Below are 24,326 nucleotides of genomic sequence, written 5' to 3'. Positions count from 1 at the left end.
CTTTGTGCTGGTTGCCAACGTTGAGACACGCCCCTCTTTGTAACTGTAGGTCGTGTATCCACAGGCCACGTGGGTTAATCTCTGCTGATCGACCTTTGACATGATAGCTAGATCAGAGGAGATATAAACTAGGTACTATGGCTCGTATCTTGGACGGCAAGGCTCTTGCAGCAAAAGTGAGGAGTGAAGTAGCCAAAGAACTGAAGGATCTTCAACAGAGTAACTCCAAATTCAAGCCTCATCTCACCATTGTACAGGTATGTACGTTACGTACGTGGCTTGACAGCTATTTTAATATGACTAAGGTCCTTGATTTGTGTGTCTGTTGCAGGTTGGGGGTAATGAAGATTCTAATGTGTATATCCGCATGAAGAGTAAGGCGGCTACTCAGTGTGGTATTGCAGTGGATCATATCAAGCTGCAGAGGGAGGTACGTCAGTTAGTGGGCGTGTATACAACGTCAGATGAATGTAAAAATCACGTGTCCATTGAATGCTATTGCTGCATGTACATAGTATCACACCGTGTTTGGTTGTTCATGCATTATAGGTATACGTATAGTGCACTTAGATTCCTTGAAGATTGACCACTGTGTGCAATGCTGAAATTGCTCCCATATCCAAAATTAATCTCGTTCAGAGGCTCCACTAGCTGTAAATATTATGGCCTTAGACATTCTGGGAATTATCAACTGTGTACACCTCATACCCCATACGGCCATGTCGACCCAGGTGACAGAGGAGGAGGTGGTGGGGACTATTCAGCGGCTGAATGAGGACCCTCGAGTCAATGCTATCCTCTTGCAACTACCACTGGATTCAACCAATCAGATTGATGCCGACCGCTGTACCAACACCATAGCAGTCAATAAGGTATTACTTATAGTACATACAGTATAATTATAGGCTCAAACAAGAATTTTATAGATCATCACACTCCAAAATGCTTCTAATTAATGGATGTACATACGTATAGAATAGTTTAGATAATTGCATTATATATAGTCAGCCATCACCATTGAAGCAACACTCCATCACTTTTACAAAATGCTGTTCTTGGATAAATAACCCCACCCCCTCTCAGGATGTCGATGGTCTGACTGATGTGAGTGCTGGTCGTCTGGCCAGGGGGTCCCTGGACGAGGCCATGGTCCCCTGTACCCCCCTCGGCTGTCTGGAGCTGATCCGACACACTGGACTGGAGCTAAGTGGGAAAAAGGCTATAGTGCTGGGTCGCAGCAAGATTGTGGTGAGTTGTGATTGATTAGTCTCGCTGCTGCATTTATTCTAGCCACATGCCCCTCCCTGAAAATTAGACATAATCCATATCAAGGGCGTATAAAAAGAGAGAAGGCATGCATGCAACTGACTTATCAACCCTACGTGTGAGCAAAAACAAAAACCACAGACTATGTACTGTACACAAAAATAGATTTTTGTACTTTTCCGCCGCCCACTTTAGTTTTTACTCGCAAACTATTGCATGCCCTCTTTCTTTTTATACGCCCTTGGCCATATCTCATAACAACCTACAATATACTTCATGTCTCCTTACTAGTAGTTGACTCTCCAATGTCACATGATGGCACTCCACTCCTCACACTTGTCACACACACCCCGCACAGGGTGCTCCCATATCGGACCTTCTCCGTGCCCACAATGCTACGGTAACAGTATGCCACTCACGAACAACTGACATGGAGGGTGAGGTTAGGAGTGCTGATATTCTGGTGGTAGCCATTAGACAGCCGAGGATGGTGAAGAAGGAGTGGGTAAAACAAGGAGCAGTGGTCATTGACGTTGGGATCAACTCCATACCAGGTAGGCGGGGCTCTAGGAAGTTTGGTGGCTCGAAGAATTGAGCTTAGTATAATTATATACGTTGCATCAATATAGATTGTGGTGTTTAGAAAGGAGAAAAGTTATCTATTCAATTGAGCGCTCAACTCTATTTCGCCAGGATTGATTTATTGCTTTGTAGAATTTCAGAGTTCAATTTAGTGTACACTGTATTTCTGATGTGGTGGCGAAATATGATTGACTCTACTTTTTTATTGACTTACAGTACTTTACTCATGTATGATATAGGACCACAGTTTTATTGTTATTAATATAGTCAACCGTATAGCTGCATTAGCTCCCCCCTCATACACGCACACACGTCCAGATGCGAGTAAGAAGTCTGGTCATCGACTAGTGGGAGATGTGGACACTGAGGGGGTGTGTCAGGTGGCGGGTTGGGTGACCCCCGTCCCTGGAGGGGTGGGGCCAATGACTGTTGCCATGCTCATGAGAAACACACTCACGTGTGCCAAGAAACAGATCAAGGTCAGGGTACATGTAGGTAGACTTGTGATGTGCACTTAGGGCATTGAACTGTGACATGTATTGTATTGTATGTACATAGGCCGGGAAAACTATCTCAAAATTGCTAAGCTCTCATAGATACTCATTTTTGACTGTGATATTATAACTTTAAATGATTTGTGCCCAGAATTTTCGGTGATTTGATGATTGAGTGCAATGTTGAAATTTTCATCAACTTCATCGAAGTATTTTTAAAGACATTACAGTTGACTTGCTAAATGGCTCATTACCTCTTGCTATCTATAGATGATTGGGTGTGGTCAGTGGCCCATCCGGTACCTCCCCCTCTCTCCCCTGTCTCCCGTACCCTCGGACATAGAGGTCGCTCGTAATCAAACCCCCAAACACGTGAGAGACGTGGCCAGTGAAGTCGGTCTACTTGCCTCAGAGGTGAGATTAATAATAGGCCCTGGAAATTATGCTGGCATATAATAGGTCACATGGCCGGGTCATTATGCGGTCATAATTTATGGCATAATAGGTTAGGTCATTATGTTGTCATAATTGCATTGGGCCGTAATATATAATTGTGATTGTGGTCAGTTTGCTGCAAATAGTCCTCTGCTGCTGCTGCTGAACGTGTTTTTCCCCTCTTTTACATGTAGAACATTATGTTGAATCTTACAATGCAACAAAAGTTTTTGATACTACTGAAAAAATTATGACTTCAATGTGGGGGATACTGGATTCTGGCTAAATTTGGGGCCGTGCTTAAAAGCATAAAAGGGAGAAAAAAAGAGCATAAGATGCCAGAGTCTAATGTGTAGGCACTATTCCCCACACCCATTCACTATGCCTCAGTATAGACTTGCATGAGGTAGCTGCTTGTGTGTGTCTGTGTATTACAGTTGTGACTGCTCAAAGATTGCAATGTGAGTACAATTATATGCATTGTAACTAAGTACATGTATTATCATGAGCTTATCACGCTGAATAATAATGGTATCTTTATGAATTAGCAACAAATATCATTTTCTAATATCTGTGATTATAATTATATTAGCCACTGTATGCTATTGATGTTTGATGTGACAGTTAAGGGATAGATGTTACTGTTGTGTTATGAGCTGACAGCTAGCTATATAGGTTAATCCTCATTTATCCTGTAAGGGGGAAATGCGAGTAGTGAATGTAATCATGCATGCATTAATCAGTATACGCACATTAAGTCCTACCCACCAACACAGTATGTTTAATGTGTATAGTGAGTATAAAGTGTACCTTAAATTCTGCTGTGTTTTTTCTGCTGTGTTTTTTCCACTTATAAACGCAGATCATGACAATTATAAACAGTTCCAATAATAACAGTTAGAATAACAGTTACAATAACAGGAACAGCTAAATTTGTTGTAGAAGGTACTCCTGTGATGGATTGTGTCTTAATTCGGTATGCATAGTATTATATACTTACCTGAGTCTGAATTGCTGTTATTATTACAAGTTCGTGTTGGTTTATCTGAGAAGAAAAGTAGACTTGTATACAATTAAACTTTGGTTTGTAAACACCTCCAACTATCCACCTACTTCCCCTCCAACTATCCCTCCAACTATCCACTTTTACTTCCGGTCAACTATCCCCCTACTTCCCTCCAAGTATTTCCTTGCTTCAATCCCTCCACTTACGTATTTATACTCCCCTGCCTCATTATTACTAACCTGTTGTACTGGTCAGATCAAGTTGGGTACAGTCATTTTTAGTGTCGTTCCCGTCTCCATGTAGTACACACACCGATACATTGGCCCCTTTTAGTAGTACTTGATTTTTTAACTCTAATATAAATCTTGTACATCGTTCAGGACATGAATCGCCACAATCGATAACACATTTTTTCCCCATGAAGATGTCATAATCTACTAGCTGTGATGAGTTCAGATACTGCAGTTCATTGTTCACTGTTACGTACATATCCTGTACATTGGGTTGCTTGGCCTCGCATATTATGAGCGGTATGCTTTGGCAATGTACAGTGCAGATCGGCTTTTGATAGTCTTGAGTCAATTCTACATAGAATAAAAATTAATGGTTAACTCGTTTGTCTGTAAGCAATGACCTTCTTGCTTAACGCGATAGAATGTGCTGACATTGCAAAGTGCCTCTGCCACGCCCATTTTACTACCAACTGTGCATGAAAATGATCACTTTAGTTGCAATTGCATTCTGTACTGTCATGTGCTTGATCTATTATAACAGACTGCATAACCAATTGTGAAGTTTTTAGCTATTGAATAATGCATGAGTGATTGTTAGGGCTCAGGAGGGCGTCTCTGTCCCCCAGATAGCTGGAAAAGGTAATTAAATTCCGCAGCACCGTTGTGTGGAATAGACTACCATATAACGGGTAATGGTAAAATTTGTTATTTTCGTGGGTAAGCTGACCTCAACAAATAAACGCAGAGTTAAATGAATCTTTTACTCACGAAAATCACTGCGTTCAACCCACGAAAATTACCTGCTATACGGTATTAGGGTGCTTAGCAACTAGGGACAATATAGTTATTAGCATCGTGAGCAGGGGGCTAGGTGGGATTGTTATGGTCATGAATAGAGTTATTAATGCATGGTCTTATATAGTCAATCAGTAAAAGCCTTTTCAAAACAAAAAACAAGAGCTGCATGGCTTTGCTGCTCTTCAGTGTATATACCGGTTAGCCTATAGGGAAAAGAGCAGGCCTCTATGCGCCTATTATCCAGATACACTTATAGAGATTAACCACGCCCATGCTGTTTCAATGAAGCAAATTGATTGCAATAGAGCAGTCCAAACACTAGTATAACAGCTATAAACAGTGACATCTTTCAAGACAATATTAACTGCTATAAGCTCTAGTGTATTATAATGTCTGTGTGTCTGTTCCAGCTGTATTTTATAACTGCTCAACGGTTACAATGCGACGAAAACTAACAGCTTCTATAGGCTTCTAACCACGTTCTCTTAGATTTTGATTCGTGGATTAGCAAATTAAAGCTTCTTTCTCGAGTTATAGCTAGTTTGACTCATATTGAAGGCTGTTGCAGTCTCTTCAGAATCTTTCATAGCATCATCTGTCCGCACAAAGTTTCTATTCAACTTATTAGTTAGCCTTGCACTAAAGCGCTAGCCTAGCTACAAGAGTCAGAAAAGAGCTGCTAAAGCAGCTAGCTATTTAGTAGCCATTAACTTTGTGTGAACTTGACCTCTTGCAGACACACCCCTTATTCTAATCCGCATACGCACTCATCCACAATCCTGGCAGAGAATAAATTTTCATCTTTCCTGTTATGGTATCCTTGTAGTGTTTTGTAGCTTAATTACCAGGACCTCAAGTAGATTCATGTACATGTACACAACCTATAGATATAATCACTTCTGCTAGTAAAGTTCATTATAGATTATTCTCCCTACTATAACACTCTAATACTTTTTGAGCGAAAGCATAACACGGCGAGAGGCATTAGCACAGCGCAGCTTGCAACACTCGTTCTAGCTGTGCTTATATAGATCTAGCCTCGATTCCAGGCCGAGTTGTTTCTAGCTAGGCCGACAACTAGGCATGGTGTTGATTGTATCTGGGCGTGGTTAAGAACCAAAAAACAAGAAGCAGAGAGATTTGCAAGAACAACACACCTGTCGACAAGGGCCGGCAGTGTTGGTCCTACCTACTAGTTTGTAGTCCATCACAAAGGGCAGTGAGTGAAAGCAAGAGACTTGCCATACCATGTTGAAAACCATGGCAAAGACTTTTCTTCCTTCTGACAAGAGCTGGGCCTGTTCTGCAATGAGAGTGGGGCCTTCTTGTGAATCAAACAATGTATACGTTAATCTGAACAACTTAAACTTGCAGTAGCTAGCTAGGTAGATTATCTATGGCTAGATTTCAGTTACTTAAGAGCATACACGGAGCTAAATTACGGTATTAAACTGAAGGAAACAAAGTGTGAAGAATCTCTGCTTTGGTTTCCGGTTCCTGCCACGCCCGGATACAATCAATACCAGGCCGTATTTTTCAACTTCGTTCTATTAAAACAAAACCGGCCTGGGACCAAGGCTAATATAGATCTAGCTCATGAATAATGAGCAAACGGTTCACCGTAACTTAACACAATTGGTCATAATTATGATCATACACATAATATACAGATATTAGGTGAATATGAATAGAGTTATTAATGCATGGTCTTATATATAATAATTATAGTCAATCAGCAAATTTCAAAACAAGCTCTAATTCACTGTATAATACTGCATGTACTCCACACATTTTCTTACCTGGTTCTAGTCCAATTACAATCAAATTGAACAGTCCACACACTAGGAAAGCAACTAACAGTGACCTTATAGACATTGTAGACATCTTTGAGTGAATGCTGAATAGAGTGTATAATATGTAGCATGCACTTAGTTAATGGAGTGGGAGGGTGGGGAAAGTCCCAGGTGATCTCCCTGGCGTGGCGTGGCGTGAGGCCAGCTGTCTGTGGTTGTTCAATTAGATTACAACAATCTTCACACACACTACCGTATGCCTCGTTTGCGCATGCGCACCAAGGCATAATGAGCCAGAAACTTAGTAGTGGATCAACTTTAAGCCTATTCATGTGATTATTGACTATTAATGACTATACTGATGACGCGTGTCCAGCCTCCTCTGGTTTCTATGTAGTTGGGTGTGGCCTGACGGGAGGTCGGGTTTTAAGCTAATGTCAGGATTTGTCTTGCTGCATTATGTAACACGCTGATAGCAGTTATAAATTATTTTTCTAAGTGGGTGTTAACCAATTTTACCTTGCTTGTGGTTGCGCAACTGGAAGTGACACCGACCACATTAGAAATGCTGTGATCTGATTGGCAAAGATAAGTCTTGACATTAGCTTGAAACCTGACGGGAGGTCAGGCCACACCCAGCTAGTTTCTATGCAGCAAATGGCTTCAAGGCAAGGAAGTAGTCACTTTCTGCCTGCACAAACGGATTATTGGCCATGTATATGTAGTGATGGCCCTGGACTACATCTACTACCAGCCAAATACTGGTTGAGTGCATCCAAAGCAGACACATAGTACCAGTCTGCATAGGTACCAACCTCCAAAGGAAATTTTCCAGTTGTGGCACTCATAGCCATGTAACATGTAATAACTATTACCAGGAGCAGATTACAGAAGGAGCGTCTTACGTTGGGAATCGCATCTCGTGCAAGTTTGTAAAGCATGACCTTATATGCAAAACCTCTAAGTGGGTGATAATCATCTGCGGGCGAGTGCTAATTGAGCTGACGGTGCACTTTTACCAAGCATAGGTACAGAGGAGGTTGGTCACGATTTAAACCGCGGCGAGACATGCTATGCAAACAGTGTTTGGCCTCGAATTCACCTTTAACCATTCTTCAATCCGCTGAGTCAGCACTTTTGTCTCATTCTTGCATTCCTGAGCATTTATCTTATGTTATCTCTCTTGTTTGTTAGTTTAAAAATTGTAGTAGTGTAAACCTATCAGCTATACCTGCTACACTAAGACAGGAGTCAAAGAACCAAGGAAAGTGCAGCAACAACTGGAAGTTTGTGGTTAACTTAGTTTCTGGCTCATTGCTTCGAGTGTGACTATGCTACTCACTTACTGGGTATTGTTAGCATCATCTGCTACTAGTATAGAGTGTTACAATCGTTTGCAGCCTTCTGGCTTTAGCTAGGATAGCTACTTTTCATGCTTTTCTCTGTAGGTTTCCGTATATCTTTTCTTTTTTCTCCATGCACGCATATTCCTCCGCTTAATTGTGACCAACCTCCTTTGGCATAGGTCAATAAAAGTGAAAAGCTACAGCTAGCTAGCTAGCTAGCTATAGGCCTGGTAGTAAGCTCTCTCTTCTAAGAACCCCAGTAAGACTCCCTACTGCAAAAACAAAACGCCTAGTATATGACGTGTTAGTCTAAGTCTAGCAAACTTTCTCTGTACGAAGTGACTGGATATGCTCCTATTTCAGAATTTTCTGTACCTCACCAATGACAGTCTCTTTCATGATGTATACCAACATCCATCAAGGACCTAGCTATTCGTTTTAGCTCTTTCTGGCTCAACCTAGCTCTCCTGCTGCTGCACTACATACAAAATCCGTTCATAATGATATTCACAGGCTGACCGCGGTCTGTAATTTATATACACTTTCCTTATAAGGCAATGCGGCGTTAGGAAAACACACGAGATGTGATTCCCACACCCATGTAGAGTTAGACGCTCCTTCTGTAATCTGCTCCTGCTATTACATATATACACATGCACCTCTACAATGTCCTTAAATGAAAGTACCGCGGGTGCTGATGCCTCGGTGGAGGTTCCAAAGCTACATAACATAAAGCTACTAATGGCTTTTATACACACATTATATCATTTTGCATTGATTAATTTTGCTGCATGCAGGCAGAGTCCAGAATCTTAAGGGAAACTCAAAGAGTGGGTAATGATCGACCATGATTGTTGTTAAAAACGATTGATTTCAAAAGTTCAAGCCTAAGATTAATGGCTGCATCGGCAGAGCCTTGCACCTCTCTTCTCACTCTTGCAGCTACCAATAGCTAGCGTTCTAGTGCAGAGCTAACTACTAAGTAGAGTAGCAACACTCAGTGAACAAGTTTGGCTACGCACTCTTCTAAAAAGGCATTCCAAGTGAGCAAAACTAGGCATAACTCGAGAACGAAGCATTATTTTACAAATCCACGAATTAAAATCCAAGTAAACATGACTAGAAGCGTATAGAAACTCTTACTTAATTGCACTTGATTGATCCTTGAGCAGCTGTAGCAGTCAACACACACACAAACACACTACCGTATACCTCGCTAGTGCATGCGCACTGAGGCATAATTATAATTATATATTTCCCACCTACTACACTTTTGCTATGTAGTCTAGTGGGGTTTAACTGTCATAAATTGGCACCTCAGGGCTACAAGGGAAAAATGGCTCATAAATTGGCACCTCAAGCATTAGCCTCCTTCACAAGGCCTAATTATTAGGCCTGCTACTGACTGCTTGCGCATGCGCAAAATTATTGGATAATATTCCCGTAATGTTTTCCATTAAACTGAATTTTTACCCGAATTATATCCTGAATAACATAATTATTATACAGACAAAGAATACTCTTCATATTAAAAGTCAGACACAGAGCTATATAGCTAGCTAGCTAGAGACAGAGCTGTATTGGTTACAGCAGCAATTTCTTTCTGATAGAGTCGAATTTCACCAAGGTTAGTGTCAGATGGGCGTGGCCTATCCATATAGGCTATTGGTCAGCCTTCCCCTCCGTTCAGAGGATTGTTATCCACACTATTGCAGGCTGTGAGTCCTTTGTTAACATAGTAGGCTAAGGGTAGCTATTAGAATGCTATAACACGGGCTAGAAACCTTCTTCTATCCACTTTCTTCAATCCACTTCCGTTTGTTGTGACGTCATTGTTTTACTGAGCAAATACAATGGTATCCGAATTACCCACTTTCTGGGTAATAGGTGGCGCATGCGCAAACAGTCGATACCAGGCCCTCTCTTCGCTCTTCGAGCAAGAGCGGCCTGGAATCGAGGCTACTCAAGCATATGCAACTAAAAATAAATTAATTGTGTTTTCGATGAATGAAAATGTCTTGCATGAGAAACAAAATGTCATAAATGAAAACATAGAGACAGAGGGTGTAGTCTGTAGACTATACTAGTTCATCAAAAATTCTGCTGTGTGCTTGCAGAATTAAGGGGCTGCTTTAGAGACACTCTGGGAGAGGGCTAGGGCTCAGGCTGAGCCTTGCTCACTAGCACCACGCACTGCACTAGGCCTGTTCAGCTTCTGTATTTAAATAAAAAGAAGCCAGTTTAGTAATAATATAGGAGTGGCTATTTTAAGCTTACCTTTGCTTGCCTACTAGCCTGGCATAGCTGAAGAGAGCTGGTCTAGACACCGTCTAGAGCTAGCTGTGTTGTTTGGTTGCTGCGCAGTAAGTGGAGGGAGGGGCTGACTAATTGAACAGAGAGGGGGAGTGGCTCTGTACGTTCGCTTTGAGGGAGGGGCTGGCTGCTCATATTCTGTCCAGGCTGCGCAAGGATTTGAGTGTGGACAGCAGCCCTGGTGTGTGGACGAGTTCTCTTTTCCTAGTTGTCTTCTTGTTTGAATAGTGTTGCTATGTGGTAGTCATGCAGCTTGATGCATAGCAACCAGTCAGCCAATCAGATGGGACATATATCAATTAATGCACAGTGCCTCGGGGTTTATGACAGTAAACCACACACCCCCCTCGGGCTCACGCCCTCGTAGTCGGGAGGTTTACTGTCATAAACCCCTCTACACTGTACTCTAACTATTATTTAGATCCCACTTGTGTGTTTTTTAGCAGGGAATTATGAGCCATAATCTCATAGTTTCCCAGGGAATTATAAGCTTGAGGGTATAAAGTGCAAGTATAATTTTTTGAATGTACAGAATTGATAAATAAAGCTGTAGCTGCATGATAAATAGCTATGGCTGTTCAGTTTTTTCACTACCAGTTTTTATAGCGTTTGCTGGGTTGATGGTAGGGTTCATCAGTATCTTTTCTTGTCTCTACGAGGAACGCTAAGAGCCAATGATTTTAATAGTTCTGGGTCCATTGTCACAAGCATGAAAGCATGTCTTCTACATGTAGCATTTGTCAACTTCGTCCTCCTGACTTCTGTTTTTCTATCCTGCAGCCATGTTTCAAAATTGTTTACTTCAGTAGACTCTTGTGTCTTTTTGGGAACGATAGTGCACTGTAGCATTGCTGCAAGCTGTTCCTTGCTAGCTAGCCGTACAGATCAGAACAGTTTACTGAGAAGCTTGAGCTGGGGTGGGGCTTGAGTGCAGAGAAAAGAGGAGGCTGGGCTCATTCGTTGCAGAGCGCTTCCTGCACAAGGTGGAGTCACTAATTTGTCCATTCCAATGTTGAAGCAAGGCCAATGCAAGGTTTTTTAGCAGAGAAGCAGAAATCATCTAGCTTGTCAGAACAGGACATTTTCGAAAATATAAAGCTGTTGTTAGCTAAGGCTTGCTGCTTTTATAGATACACTTCTTGCCTGAGGCAGCCAATTAAAAGTGGGATCTAAATCAGTTAGCACATGTGCATTCGGTATCTATGGTTATAGTGTCCCTCATCCCTCGGGCAAAGCCCTCGTGATATGGGACACTATAACACATAGAGATACCTCATGCCCATGTACTATCTATAACATAATTATAGGGTAATAGGAAGAGTTATTGGCTATAGCTATTATTCAAACCACCACTTCTTGAGCTCGTCCTGTACAGTTGAATATACAGTTTGAACGAGAAAAACGTACGAGTCATTTTCCACTATACAGGTGTATTTGACCAGCTTGTTTTTTCTGGGCCTATATAATTATAAAGTATTGTCAAATAATTGCCATGCAGTGCCATGCAGTGCTTTTATGAATAAAAAATAAATTTTTAGATTAAACCCAGCTAGGCATTTGTGTACACGATCACACTTTTACTGTACATGACATCAATTACATTAAGTCTACCAAGGACACAATTCGAGCAATTACTGTTGTGTCAAGAGTTAACATCCATAATAGGTTCATCCTCATACATGTTGCACATCTCCTGTACGGGGGAAATGCGAGTAGTGAATGTGATCATGCATACGTGTATACCCCAGTAGTCTATACACACATTATTGAGTATAAAAAAGTAGACTCTTGTACACATACTCAATTATCTGAGCTCATTCGGATACCAAAATGAACCATGCATGCATGTGGTTTCAGATAATTGAGGCTCAGACTATAAATTATAGTCATTTTTAAGCTCCACTTTTAAACTCCACCCACCAACAGGTTGTTTTAACTTTAACTGTTTAGTTAGTAGGTACAATTTATTTACCTCTCTTGCGATTTGGCTGTGTTTGTGTAGTAGAGCCACACGCTTCTTATAAACGTAGATGATACATAGAGCACTAATAATAATGAAGAGGACGACAATTGCAGCTCCTAGTAAAACACCAGTGATAGTTAAATTCCTTGCACAGTCTTCCCCGGGTACTCCTGTGATGGATTGTGTCTTATTCTGTGTCCGTATAGTATTAAGCTGTACTACTTACCTGAGTCTGTATTGCTGTTATTTAAATTAGTTTGTGTTGGTTCATCTGAGAAGAAAAATGCACTTGTATAAATCTGTGTATATATATTTAACTTCCGGTTTATAAACCCCTCCAACTATCCACCTACTTCCCTCCAATTATCCATTTCCTTCCCTAGCTCCAACTACCCCCTTGCTTCCCTTGGTCCACTTACGTATAATTATATACTCCCCTGACACATTATTACTAACCTGTTATACTGGTCAGATCAAGTTGGGTGCTGCAGTCGTTTTTAGTATCATTCTTGGGTCCATGTAGTACACACACCGATACATTGGCCCCTTTTAGTTCTTTTCCTAACTCAACGCGGAGTCTGGTGCATCGCTCAGTATATGAATCAACGTATAGACAATTTTTTCCTTTAGACAGTCGAACATAATCGACTAGCTGTGTTAAGTTTCGATACTGCTGTCCACCGCCCACTGTTACGTGCATAATCTGTACATTAGATTGTACAGCCTCGCATACGTATATGAAATCACCCTGTATGGTATAGCCATGTATAACACATATGGGCTTCTGATGATCTTGAGTTGATTCTGCATAGAATAAAATGACTAACTCGTTTGTCATAACAAGGTCAGACCAAATTGACTGTTTCACTGATTTTTAGTCAACATTTTGGACCCGGTAGGCAAGCAAATATTTCAATCTGACAATGACTTTGAACTTTCATCTCGTACTAGTAACGAAACTGTAAGCATTGAAGGTTCGTAGCAACTAGGGAGACAATTTAATTGTTATTGTCAATGTCATTTAATAGGGGGGTTGGGTTAGGGTACGTAGGATTAATACAATGGTCTGGCATACACATAATATACATACATAGCTATTATAATTATAGGTAAATGAATAGAGTTGCTAATGCATGGTCTTTTATAGTCATTCAGCAAAAGCCCTTCCAAAAGACTTTCCTGCTCTTCAGTGTACTCCATGAATAATTTTCTTACCTTGAGCTAATCCAATTTGATTGAACAGTCCACACACTAGCATAGCAGCTAAAAGTGACATTATAGTCATCTTTCTATAGGGCAAAGATGATTGCTGAGTATAATAACAGGTTTTCAGGTAGGTAGGTTGAGGGAATGCAAGTTACTCATGCATATAATTACTATTGTATTGCGCTGTATGTACTATAACAGTAATTAATTTTTCCTGGAAAACCTCCTATGATATACAATTAGGGAAGTCCTTGGTGAGTCCCCCTGATCCATAATAAAGAAGAGGCAGCCTGACTGTCTCTGGTTGTGTTCTATACAATAGACTGTCAGGGTTTCTCATCTATAGGATTAAAAGTTTTGGGGGGAAGGTTTACGCACGCTGCAAAATGTTTGGCCACTCCCACATTTGTTGACCACACCCCTATTACATGCTAGTGCATCACAGTAGATCTAGTTACATATTCCACATCAGAGGAGGGAGGACACGATTAACCTTAGCTCTAATTAGCTAATTATCGCGACCTTTTAATTACATTCTTTGAACAATTCATCTTTTCTTTCTTTATAACCTCTACATATTGGACACAAGAGCTAGAGCAAAGTAAGCCTTTTCTCCTACTGGAGGTACCCCTATGGCCAAGTTGTCACGACCTGAAGGTAATAGGACCCCTATAAGAAGCACCTCAAGTACTTCTATCTCTAAGATCCCTGTGAGAAGCATCCCAGGCACTCTGATCTTGTCTCTGTGAGAAGCACTCTTGATCCTGTCTCCAGGATCCCTATGAGGAGCACTCCTGTCTCCAAGATCCCTGTGAGAAGCACCCCAGGCACTCCTGTCTTTGTGATAAAGCTGCAACATGGAATTGTTTAGTTCAGAGTGTCTCCAACATGAAGAACATCAATGACACTAACAGTCTCAGCTTCTAGCACCCCTTTATGTTTATAGTTTGCTCTGTGCCTGCAAGAATTGCCTGTCACTCATACTACAGTACTGTTCTGTGTGTCCCAATGTGTAGAGGTTATAAAGAAAGAAAAGATGAATCGTTCAAAGAATTTCATTAAAAGGTCGCGATAATTAGCTAATTAGAGCTAAAGGTTAATCGTGTCCTCCCTCCTCTGATTCCACATCATAGACAGTACTCATGTGATGATGTTATTATTATACGAATATTTTGGGGGGAAGGTTCACCCCAGCCCCCCACTAGATGAAACCCTGACTGTTGATTGATAAGAAACAATCGTGTGGGCCTGGCACAGAGGAGGCTGGAACCACTTGACCTTAGCTAATTACAGTCACTAATTGGTTTATGGGTACAAATCATCAAAAATGCATGGGTATCTGCGAGAGCTTAGCAATTTTGAGGTTTTTTCCCGGCCTATGTACATACAATACGTGTCACAGTTCAATGCCCTAAGTGCACGTGCACGCACATTACAACCTACATGTATTCTGACCTTGATCTGTTTCTTCGAGAGGCATTAGCACAGCGCAGCTTTCAGTACTTGTTATTATAGAGCATTCATTTCATCATTATAGTGCAGTATGTATGACTTACAAGTAAAAGTGTTACAAAAGCTTTTATAGACGAGAATAAAAACGTCTATTGTCTAACACTAGTTAGCTACATAGTCCAACATAAAATTTCTGCAATTACACATACGTGATAGGGCTTAGTCCCCCCAAATAGGTGGAGTGAAAGTCTAGGCTCCAAAGCTTATATTAATCTTTCTCCTACATTTATTTGCTTTTTTAACCATTGGTGATATATGCTATAAACAAGTTATACCTCAGTGTTGAAGAGACATACTGAATGATCATCTTTTGTATGGAGAAATCAAAATATCGTTTCATACTATATCTCAAGCTGGGAATTAACACGCATTTAGCAATCTTGGTATCATTTTGAAGTTAAATCCTACCACTAGCGTTTAGGGTGCCAATGTGCGGATGAATGATTGTGCATTTGCATGAAGTGTTAAAAATAAAAAAGTACTAAAAAGAAAAAATTCTATTTTTAGCACTTTATGCACATTTAATTCTCGATGCTCCGAGAAACATAGCTAAGTGCATGCCTTGCACTTAACCCTAACTACACATTCAAGAACATGAGGCAGTTCATAAAGTACAACTATACATACCCATAATTACCGCAACGCTCCTTGGAGGGTGAGCCGGACTATGACTGATGACTGTTAATTAGCCCTCAACTCCGCTAGTTAAATAATAATTAGGCATTTCTAATGCTCCCCTAATGAGAGACTAAAAACATGGTTTAGCCACCAGTCATAGCCACGGCTCAGTCATGTTATAACGACAGAGAAGTTTATAGAAACCTTCATCGTGGATTCTGCTGTTTTGCTGTTGCATGCCCTCTCTTAATTCTTTTATACATGCAGCTCTGCTAGCATGTGTCCGCTAAAAATATGTTTTTACTCTTCATTACGTCATTCCATATATTCCATTCCATATTCCATGCATGCATTCCATTCCGTATTCCTCGTTTTACAACATATGGCCATGCAATGCTTCTATTGACGTGTACTGTACATGACATATAATACATGAAGTCTACCTAGGACACAATTCGAGCAATTTAAGTAGACATTGCCCAAGACTCGGCTATATTTTATCTCCTCCCTCCTGCAGACGGAGCTGTATGGCACACACAAAGCGAAGGTCTCACTCTCTGTGCTGGAAAGACTCAAAGAAAGGCCCAATGGAAGGTGACTATCTATATATATAGATACACTGTCACAGTACATGCATGTATATTATGTGTATGTTGTTCACATATATAGGTTCATATAACACTCTTCTGGTTTCTATAGGTCTTATTACTTTTCTTATTCATGTCAACAGCCGAGGGTTTAGCTACACGCATGCAGTCTTTACTTTTTTTGAAGTGATCCCGTACCAGGAACAATGGAAGGATCTCTAGAGCTATAATTATGATGTGGGGTTGTTGCCAAAACATATACTATAGGAGCCATATATTTCTAAAACTCCAGGCTTTTTTGCTGACTTTACTGACTGCCAAGGGGGGTTAGCACTTCAGTGCTCTACTCTACTATCTACTGTGCATGTACATGCAAGCGAACTGGCTAAGCATAATTATTGCATGAGCTCATTTCATTCTGCCTTTCATTTTGCACACTTTTTCTCTAGTAGCCATTCTTGCATCGTCACTTCGTATGCATCCTCACCCCACACATGCACCTCACACTGTCACAGGTACGTGGTTGTGACTGGAGTGACGCCCACCCCCCTTGGCGAGGGCAAGAGCACCACCACCATTGGTCTGGCCCAGGCTTTGGGAGCTCACCTTAAGCTTAATGTGTTTGCTTGTGTGAGGCAGCCATCGCAGGGACCAACCTTTGGGATTAAAGGTAGGTGTGCACTCTTCAATGCGTGTACTATAATAACTATTATGTAGCCTCAGGTATTATTATGTATGTAAACTGGGACAGAAGTTCTGTCCTTTATAGATGGGATACAGTGTCCCTTATTCAGAGGTCCTTTATCTGTTGTTCTTGATATAATATTTTCATACTTGGGGACGTCACGCGATCTAATGGTATATATGTGACCTTTCATCAAATTACATTATAAAATTATAGATACCGTTCCTCCTCATTTTTTCTATAACGCAGTCACACACACCCTATCATCACAGGGGGTGCTGCCGGTGGGGGATACTCTCAGGTGATCCCCATGGAGGACTTCAATCTCCACCTGACGGGTGATATCCACGCTATCACAGCTGCTAATAATCTCTTAGCTGCTCAGATTGACACCAGGATCTTCCACGAGAACACCCAGTCGAACAAAGTACATAATAATATTTTACATGTAGTCCGCTTCAATAATTATGATCACTATAAGCTGTTCACAGCGTAACCACCTAGTATGAAGCTTTAAAGTATTGTGCCCAATCAGTGATAGCTTTTTCTCGCTTACCCAAACCTGTCGGCACAATTGTATAATTATAATGCTTTGAATTTCTTTTCCTACTATAATTAGTGACTGTCTTGCCCTCAGGCTCTCTTCAATCGACTGGTGCCCACAAAAAATGGAAAGAGAACATTTTCAGCAATTCAATTGAGGAGGCTAAAAAAACTGGGAATTAACAAAACGTAAGTGTGTGTATGTAGTACTATACATGTCAGTATCGTTATAATTATACATGTGCATGCATGTACATGTATAATTATAATGATACTATCTCCTACCTACACTAACCTTGTGCTAAATTGCCTTATATACGTACATTTCTTGTTAAAACTAACTGGATGTTGCTACGTCTGTATGCATGTTCTACGAACTAAAACTTCACTAGTTTCCTTAAAGTGGACACTAGCTGTGGTTGCTGTTGGTAGGACTCGCCCGTTGGTAGTTGTCGTTCATCCCCAGCAACTTGATAGTGGACCCTGGTAACCATGGTTATAAGATCTTCTTTTTTGTACTTTCTCTTTAAGACTCGGCAAAGGGCCTGTATGTACAGTGAGCCTTCGTTGTGGTCTCGCATGGAAACAGTTTCAAAAGACGATGCACAGCCGTAGAAGAAGTCGCTATCTCGAGGCAGTTTCGGAATGGCTACATCTATCTCTATAGGCTTAGCACCACTTACACTGGACACATTATCAGTCGCAGCTATACCTTTTGGAGCATCACTTCCCTGACAAGCTTGGAAAAAAAATATTTTCGGGTTCCCTCTCAACTGTTTTATCGTGTTAAGTTCCTTTGAAATTTTTTTTATCTCGACTTCCTTTCCATCTGACCCAAATACCACACCCTGATTACCGTGTGCCAAGATGCAGCAGATAAAACTGTCGCAGTGTTTGTCTTTTTCTGCATGTTCGAGAACTTTTGGAATTATCTCATCGCGTTTTAGGTCTGTTTCAATATGCACAGTGTATCCCAGCATTTTTAACGTTTCTTCCAGTGCATCTTTGTCTTTGTCTGAGCCGTGTCTCTCTTTCGTTGGGTGCTTGACGATGTTGATGATCAGAGCTTGTCGATTCTTCATTGAATATAGTTGTGGACTATCTGCATGTAAATACACTTCGATTACCATTGTTGTATATTGACTATAATTATATGCGAATTTCAAGCACTGATATGTAACCCAATTATAGGTGGTGAAAATTCGACCAATCGACCGTTTTTCGAAAATAAGCCTATTCCACCAGGGAGGAAGCTTTCCCCCCAAACAATTCAGCTTCCCCCTTCACTAGTCTAAAAATTTAAAACACTAAATTTATTTAATGGGGGTATTCAAGGCATTTAAATTGATTCTGAGAAACTAAAAGAAAAATTTCCCTTGCTTCATTCGTAGATTAAGAAAAGATGGAGTGGGAATGGATTCGGTCTCTAATTGTCATCCGTGTTGCCCCGGTTTTTCGAGGCCTATATATTCAGGCTAGGAGACAAACGATTGGCTTACTGTCAGTACAACAATCCTGCTGCTGAACGTGCACTTTTTTTCCATTGTTGAAGTCATACAGCTAGTACACTACTTAGTTAGGCAGTCTTAGCTATACTATAATACTTATATACTGGCAGCTTACTAGTCCCTTATTCTCTTGGGGAGAAAGAGACTGGTAAGCTGTCATGTTGAGAGTGTCTCAGTGCTGCATGAAGAATGTCACACTCCCACAAGAATGCAAACGTCACAAATAGTCATGTGCCACCGCCCACGCGCTGGCACAAAATATATCGGCCTCGAGTATAAGTACGTCACTGATGGTCTGTTCTCGAGGCTGAAGCAATATCACCCATACTTTACGCATTACGTGCAATTGCATTACAAAGGGACAACTCTCAACACTGCAGCTTTCCAGTCCCTTTCTCTTCAAGAGAAGGGGAGTGGTTTCCAGTATGGTATATATACAGAAGCAGAGGAGGTCCGACATGCGTGCACGAATCACTACAAGTTCAGTGCATTGTGGCCAGGCATTATCACATGACACCGCAATGACATCAATGCACTGAACTTGTAGTGATTCGTGCACGCATGTCGGACTTCCTCTGATACAGAAGTATCTCAGAAGTGTGAACAAAACGCTGTGTACCTGTAGCTTATTTCCCAACAATCGAGAATTTGATTGATAATTCCACATAATATACCCACCATCAAGGGGTGCGAGGCTTAAAAAGTTCTGCATAAGGCCTTCAAAATATAATAGTGGTTCCCGGGGTTTGGCCGGCAACACGGATGGTTTCAGAATTAAGCCACACACCCTGTGTAAAAGTAGACATTTTGACTTTTGTTTTCAATCCATATCCTCTATATAGTTATATCTATGCTTAATTCCAAACCATTAAGATAGAACTCTTCATATTCCATGCACCCATTGCTTTTGCGTAGCGTTCAATTTGAGTAGGTGTAATCTCGGTAGAGTGTGTATAGTATATCGTGTATTGCCCATACAGATATACGTAGTATGGATTGGCACAGAAGGCTTAATTGCATGCACTTACCAGGGTCTTCGTCTGGTGGTGGTACACCATCAATGGAGTCTTCTTTAGAGCTTAAGTCTGTAATGTATAGGATAGTATGAATGGTGTGCACTAACTGTTCATAATGTTATACTTTTTGGGAGTGTTCGACTGTCTGGCATCGTTGAAGCTCCTACGAGAGAAGGTAGCCATTTTATAGAATTTCAAAGTAACATTGTGTCAGCTGGCACGGGGAATTAAAAAAACAACCCACCATATTTTTTTGCTAGTTTGTTTGCTAGAGCATCTTGTGATACTAATGGTTCTCTTAAGACGTCAATAAGTTTTCCCCAGGTGAGATCTGATCTCCTTTGGAGGGCAGTAGTCAACACTGTTGAAAGTGCTCGTTGCGGTTTTGTGCTGTTTATTCCTTGTATGTCGGATGCTTTAAGACCTAGAGCCGTTCCTATTTCCTGCCATTCGTTTCTAGCTGGTAGCAGCTCTGTTGTTATCTCATGGAGATCATCAATGGTCAGTTTGCTGGACATCTGTGTATGTTTATAGTTATACTGTTAATTATTGCTTAATGTGCTAGATCACTCACTTTGTTGGCAGTGTTCTTTGTGGCTAGTTGATATAAAAGTGGGTGGAATCGTTGTTAGTGGGTGGATAAACACACTGTTCAATATTACACACACAACTTGCCTATTTGTCTGAATAAATGATCCCCGCCCACAATATGCACACTATGGTTTATTTATTATCTCTGTGTTGTGACAGCTGCTGTCCACTATATGTGTCTGCCCTAAATTGGGTATAACCGTATAACTGAAAATATTTGGTGGCTGTTTTAATTTGGTGATTTGGCAAATTTTACAGAAGACCACCAAATTTAAAACCTAAAATTAAAGTTTTCCGGTGGATACAACGTCATTGCTGTAGTAGCCACGCCTGAGACGCCAAATTAAGAAACACCAAGTCAGTTCAAATGGTTCATTCACCAAATATAATACCCAGCAAATTTTCCTGTTATACGGTGTATAATAGTACATTGCACTATAATTATTTTGCCAATAATTATAATTATACATTTTGTGCACTTTGAGTTTGATGTCAAGGCTGCTAGCAAATTACAATTATGCATGTACTCTGTAGCAGCCAGCATATGTATAGTCCCATACTCCACAATCTGATACTTGAGTATGGCCCGCGAGACTAGCATGTGCATGTATACCCAAGATGATAACATAACAATTGCATATTTCTAGCTATAATTATACCCTCACACATTTTTATGACATAATAATTAAGAGAACTTGTAAATGAACTTGTGTACGTATTCAAGACTCTTTACATAATTATGCATGCACTATAATTATAATGCTAATTGTTGCATAATTTCCTTTAAATACAGGAACCCTGGTGATCTGAGCAGTGCTGAGATTGGTCAGTTCTCCCGACTGGACATTGACCCCTCCACCATCACATGGAACAGAGTCATGGATACCAACGATCGCTATCTCCGTAAAATCACCATCGGTCAGAGCAAGACTGAGAAAGGTCACAGCAGAGAGGTGAGGGGATCATATCTTACCAGGATACCACAAGTTTATACACACAGCCCACAGTTTATCTTTCAGTATATACCCACCATTATCAATACAGGAACCCCAAGCACCACTTCATAGTATAGGGCTAACTTGCATCCCTTAAACTTAGCCTGAATTCCAAGTATAATTATACACTGCTCGCCAACCCTTCAACCAACATATGATTTATTCTTAACGTTTACAGCCATAATTATTTTGAGACCATTATTTTTGTTCTCACTATTGTATAGAGGGTAATTTTCGTGGGGCAAAATATTCGTGGTTTTTGTGGTTGAAAGTCTGACCACGAATATTTTACCCACGACCTTGCTTACCTTTACCTGCAGTGCAAGCTCGATATTACCCATGAAATGTCTGAACCACAAATATTTTGTCCCCCGAAAATTACCCGCTATACGGTATTAAGGCTGGAAAATAGTTGTGCAGTGCAAGAAAATTTGATATGTTTTGTACCGAACTGTGAATAACACAACGCCCGGTTTCCGTGAAACGAATGAAACAAACTTACACAGAAATCGGGCGACGCCCCAATTATATAGCCTTTAACTCAGTGGTAGACACCAATCACCATTCACCCTAACCCCATGCACAGACCCAGTTTGATATCTCTGTGGCCAGCGAGCTGATGGCAATACTCGCTCTCACTAATGACCTCGCGGATATGAAGGAGCGGATTGGACGGATTGTGGTTGCCAGTAGCAGCCAGGGCAATACAATAACGGCAGATGATCTTGGAGTAACAGGAGCACTGGCTGTTTTAATGAAAGACGCCATCAAACCAAACCTCATGCAAACCCTGGGTGAGAATTTACTTATGATGTTTAACCACTTACCCCTAACATTGTTTAGCTACTAATGAGATTTACTTGTGGTTATGTGATGTGAATTCTGTGTGGTAAATAACTTAAACAAAACTGCATACCATGTCCTAAGTCTTTTTACTTTCAGAGGGCACACCTGTATTTGTGCACGCTGGACCATTTGCCAACATCGCCCACGGCAACTCGTCCATACTGGCAGACAAAATAGCGTTGAAGCTAGTGGGAGAGGAGGGTTTTGTGGTCACAGAGGCGGGGTTTGGAGCGGACATTGGCATGGAGAAATTCTTCAACATCAAGTGCAGATACAGTGGTGGGTGGGAAAATGTAGTGTATTGTGCATGGTAGTACTGTATTGCATGTTAATGGTCCTTGCCTATACAAGTGTGTACATTCATATTTTGATCATAAAAATGTATTGTGTACGCATAAAGATTAGCACACGTACAGGGATTGCTTACATAACTGTGTTGCATGTGTAAAGAGTATGTGCATGGTTGCATGATAAATGAATGAACACAATGGCACAGACTACCTTCCCTCCTTGTGCAGATCTGGCTCCCAACTGTGCTGTCCTGGTAACAACAGTGAGGTCTCTCAAGATGCATGGTGGTGGGCCAACTGTCACCTCAGGGCAGCCGCTAGACCCTGTCTACTCTCAGGTCAGTTATTACCTACCGAAACACTCCATTTACAGAAAGTACAAAGTCTAGTTGTCTTGATATGACTGTGTAAAATGCTCTTGCAAATTTGATTTCACAGTTCATAGCATGTGGTTGTGACGTAGGTTAGAAGAAACGCCTACTACGGTTTTAAGTGGAGTTGCGTACCCTTTCTAATGAACTTTTGATAATACACACATGTGTAATTAAATTATGCCTTATGGTCACAGTGTCTAGCCGCCCTCACACTACGCACACCCTCACAGGAGAACCTGCCGCTGGTCGAGGCTGGGTTCCAAAATCTTCAGAAACACATTGAGAATGTTCTATTATTTGGTGTCCCTGTTGTCGTGGCAATCAATGGATTTATTACAGATAGTCTAGCTGAGCAGGAGCTAGTACAGAGGCTCAGTCGAGCTTCTGGAGCATTCGATGCCATCATCTGCAGTCACTGGGCAACAGGAGGTGAGATAGTGTAAATCAACTGGAGCGTGACTTATATGAGCCTAGCTCTTAACTCTAATATTTAGGGACATAATTACTCTGGTCTATTGACTCTCTGGGTGTATAGTCTTCCTTCAGTACCGACGTATATACGTATACGTGAGTCTCTAAACATGTTATCATTACACGTGTACATATACTCATACATGTACATGTAGTACGGTACAGTGTATCAACTTGTATTTGCCTGTATACAAAGTACCTATACCTACCATGCTACCCTCACCCCCCCCCCCCCCACACACACACACACACACAGGTGCTGGTGCGGTGGACTTGGCCGAGGCCGTGAGGAAAGCATCCGTTTCTTCCAGTAATTTCAAGTTCCTCTACGACCTCTCTCTGTCCCTCGAGGAGAAGATACGCACTATCGCTTGCAAGATCTACGGAGCATCTGACATTACCCTTGCTGAAGAAGCCAAGATCAAACTGGATCGCTATGAGCAACTAGGGTTCGGTGGACTCCCTATTTGTATGGCAAAGACACACCTCTCTCTGTCACATGACCCGTCACTCAAAGGTCGACCGTCAGATTTCGTGGTCCCGATACGAGATATCCGTGCGAGTGTAGGGGCGGGGTTTATATACCCCCTGGTGGGAGATATCAGTACTATGCCTGGGCTACCCACTCGACCATGCTTCTTTGATATAGACATTGACCCTGTTACTGAAGAGATTGATGGATTGTTTTAGATAGTATGGGGACAACATTTTAGATTTTTAAGTATAGTGCGTGCATGTTAATTGTTGCATACAATACCCAGTATATATTTTTGAGACTCAGTTGGTTAGGCCACTCCAAATGAGACTGTAGTTTTCCGTCAGAGACTCCAGTAAATTATAAACGGATGTGAGCAG

The 24,326-nt window shown here is 41.2% G+C and overlaps 3 protein-coding genes and 1 long non-coding RNA gene across 5 annotated transcripts; 1 reads left to right on the top strand and 3 right to left on the bottom strand.

The window, feature by feature from the left end:
• Window positions 1–5: 5 nt before the first annotated feature.
• Window positions 6–24,265, top strand: LOC135344568 (C-1-tetrahydrofolate synthase, cytoplasmic-like). The gene is made up of 17 exons (XM_064541798.1): window positions 6–257; window positions 332–430; window positions 732–872; window positions 1,084–1,248; window positions 1,625–1,820; window positions 2,167–2,327; window positions 2,613–2,756; window positions 16,083–16,159; window positions 16,668–16,822; window positions 17,110–17,264; window positions 17,475–17,569; window positions 21,289–21,448; window positions 22,077–22,284; window positions 22,433–22,615; window positions 22,855–22,964; window positions 23,231–23,429; window positions 23,728–24,265. Exons 1-17 carry the CDS (start codon window positions 138–140, stop codon window positions 24,159–24,161), a joined length of 2,802 nt encoding a protein of 933 aa, XP_064397868.1. The 5' UTR covers window positions 6–137; the 3' UTR covers window positions 24,162–24,265.
• On the bottom strand, window positions 3,288–6,753 carry LOC135344640 (uncharacterized). The gene is made up of 5 exons (XR_010397474.1): window positions 6,614–6,753; window positions 4,023–4,367; window positions 3,778–3,822; window positions 3,588–3,728; window positions 3,288–3,469 (listed from the first exon to the last, which is right to left on the bottom strand). It is a non-coding gene; the product is annotated as an uncharacterized LOC135344640 (long non-coding RNA).
• Window positions 9,935–13,920, bottom strand: LOC135344632 (uncharacterized). 2 transcript variants are annotated; one of them, XR_010397472.1, is made up of 6 exons: window positions 13,445–13,920; window positions 12,686–13,033; window positions 12,456–12,500; window positions 12,239–12,399; window positions 10,231–11,959; window positions 9,935–10,168 (listed from the first exon to the last, which is right to left on the bottom strand). XR_010397472.1 is itself a non-coding variant. In XM_064541893.1 (5 exons), exons 1-5 carry the CDS (start codon window positions 13,512–13,514, stop codon window positions 11,909–11,911), a joined length of 675 nt encoding a protein of 224 aa, XP_064397963.1. In that variant the 5' UTR covers window positions 13,515–13,920; the 3' UTR covers window positions 9,935–11,908. The 2 variants fall into 2 exon arrangements, 1 of the variants encoding a protein (XP_064397963.1); XM_064541893.1 differs by having other exon boundaries at window positions 9,935–11,959.
• Window positions 17,507–20,616, bottom strand: LOC135344622 (caspase-3-like). The gene is made up of 5 exons (XM_064541880.1): window positions 20,479–20,616; window positions 20,149–20,422; window positions 20,029–20,067; window positions 19,917–19,973; window positions 17,507–18,482 (listed from the first exon to the last, which is right to left on the bottom strand). Exons 2-5 carry the CDS (start codon window positions 20,420–20,422, stop codon window positions 17,758–17,760), a joined length of 1,095 nt encoding a protein of 364 aa, XP_064397950.1. The 5' UTR covers window positions 20,479–20,616; the 3' UTR covers window positions 17,507–17,757.
• Window positions 24,266–24,326: the final 61 nt, after the last annotated feature.

Source organism: Halichondria panicea, chromosome 11, assembly GCF_963675165.1.
Source record: "Halichondria panicea chromosome 11, odHalPani1.1, whole genome shotgun sequence".
NCBI classification, from domain to species: Eukaryota; Metazoa; Porifera; class Demospongiae; order Suberitida; family Halichondriidae; genus Halichondria; species Halichondria panicea.
Note: the sequence above shows the minus strand (reverse complement) of the source record. Positions and strands in the feature narration are given on the sequence as shown.

Excerpts from the sequence above, each read along its gene's own strand:
- LOC135344568 (XM_064541798.1), top strand. The coding sequence starts at position 138 with ATGGCTCGTATCTTGGACGGCAAGGCTCTTGCAGCAAAAGTGAGGAGT. Across the intron at positions 431-731 it reads ATATCAAGCTGCAGAGGGAG|GTGACAGAGGAGGAGGTGGT; the intron begins GTACGTCAGTTA and ends ATGTCGACCCAG. Across the intron at positions 2,757-16,082 it reads TCGGTCTACTTGCCTCAGAG|ACGGAGCTGTATGGCACACA; the intron begins GTGAGATTAATA and ends TCCCTCCTGCAG.
- LOC135344632 (XM_064541893.1), bottom strand. The coding sequence starts at position 13,514 with ATGACTATAATGTCACTTTTAGCTGCTATGCTAGTGTGTGGACTGTTC. Across the intron at positions 13,034-13,444 it reads TCAAATTGGATTAGCTCAAG|AATCAACTCAAGATCATCAG; the intron begins GTAAGAAAATTA and ends TATTCTATGCAG. Across the intron at positions 12,400-12,455 it reads TAACAGCAATACAGACTCAG|GAGTACCCGGGGAAGACTGT; the intron begins GTAAGTAGTACA and ends AATCCATCACAG.
- LOC135344622 (XM_064541880.1), bottom strand. The coding sequence starts at position 20,422 with ATGTCCAGCAAACTGACCATTGATGATCTCCATGAGATAACAACAGAG. Across the intron at positions 19,974-20,028 it reads CAGTCGAACACTCCCAAAAA|ACTTAAGCTCTAAAGAAGAC; the intron begins GTATAACATTAT and ends TATACATTACAG. Across the intron at positions 18,483-19,916 it reads ACCACCAGACGAAGACCCTG|ATAGTCCACAACTATATTCA; the intron begins GTAAGTGCATGC and ends ATTTACATGCAG.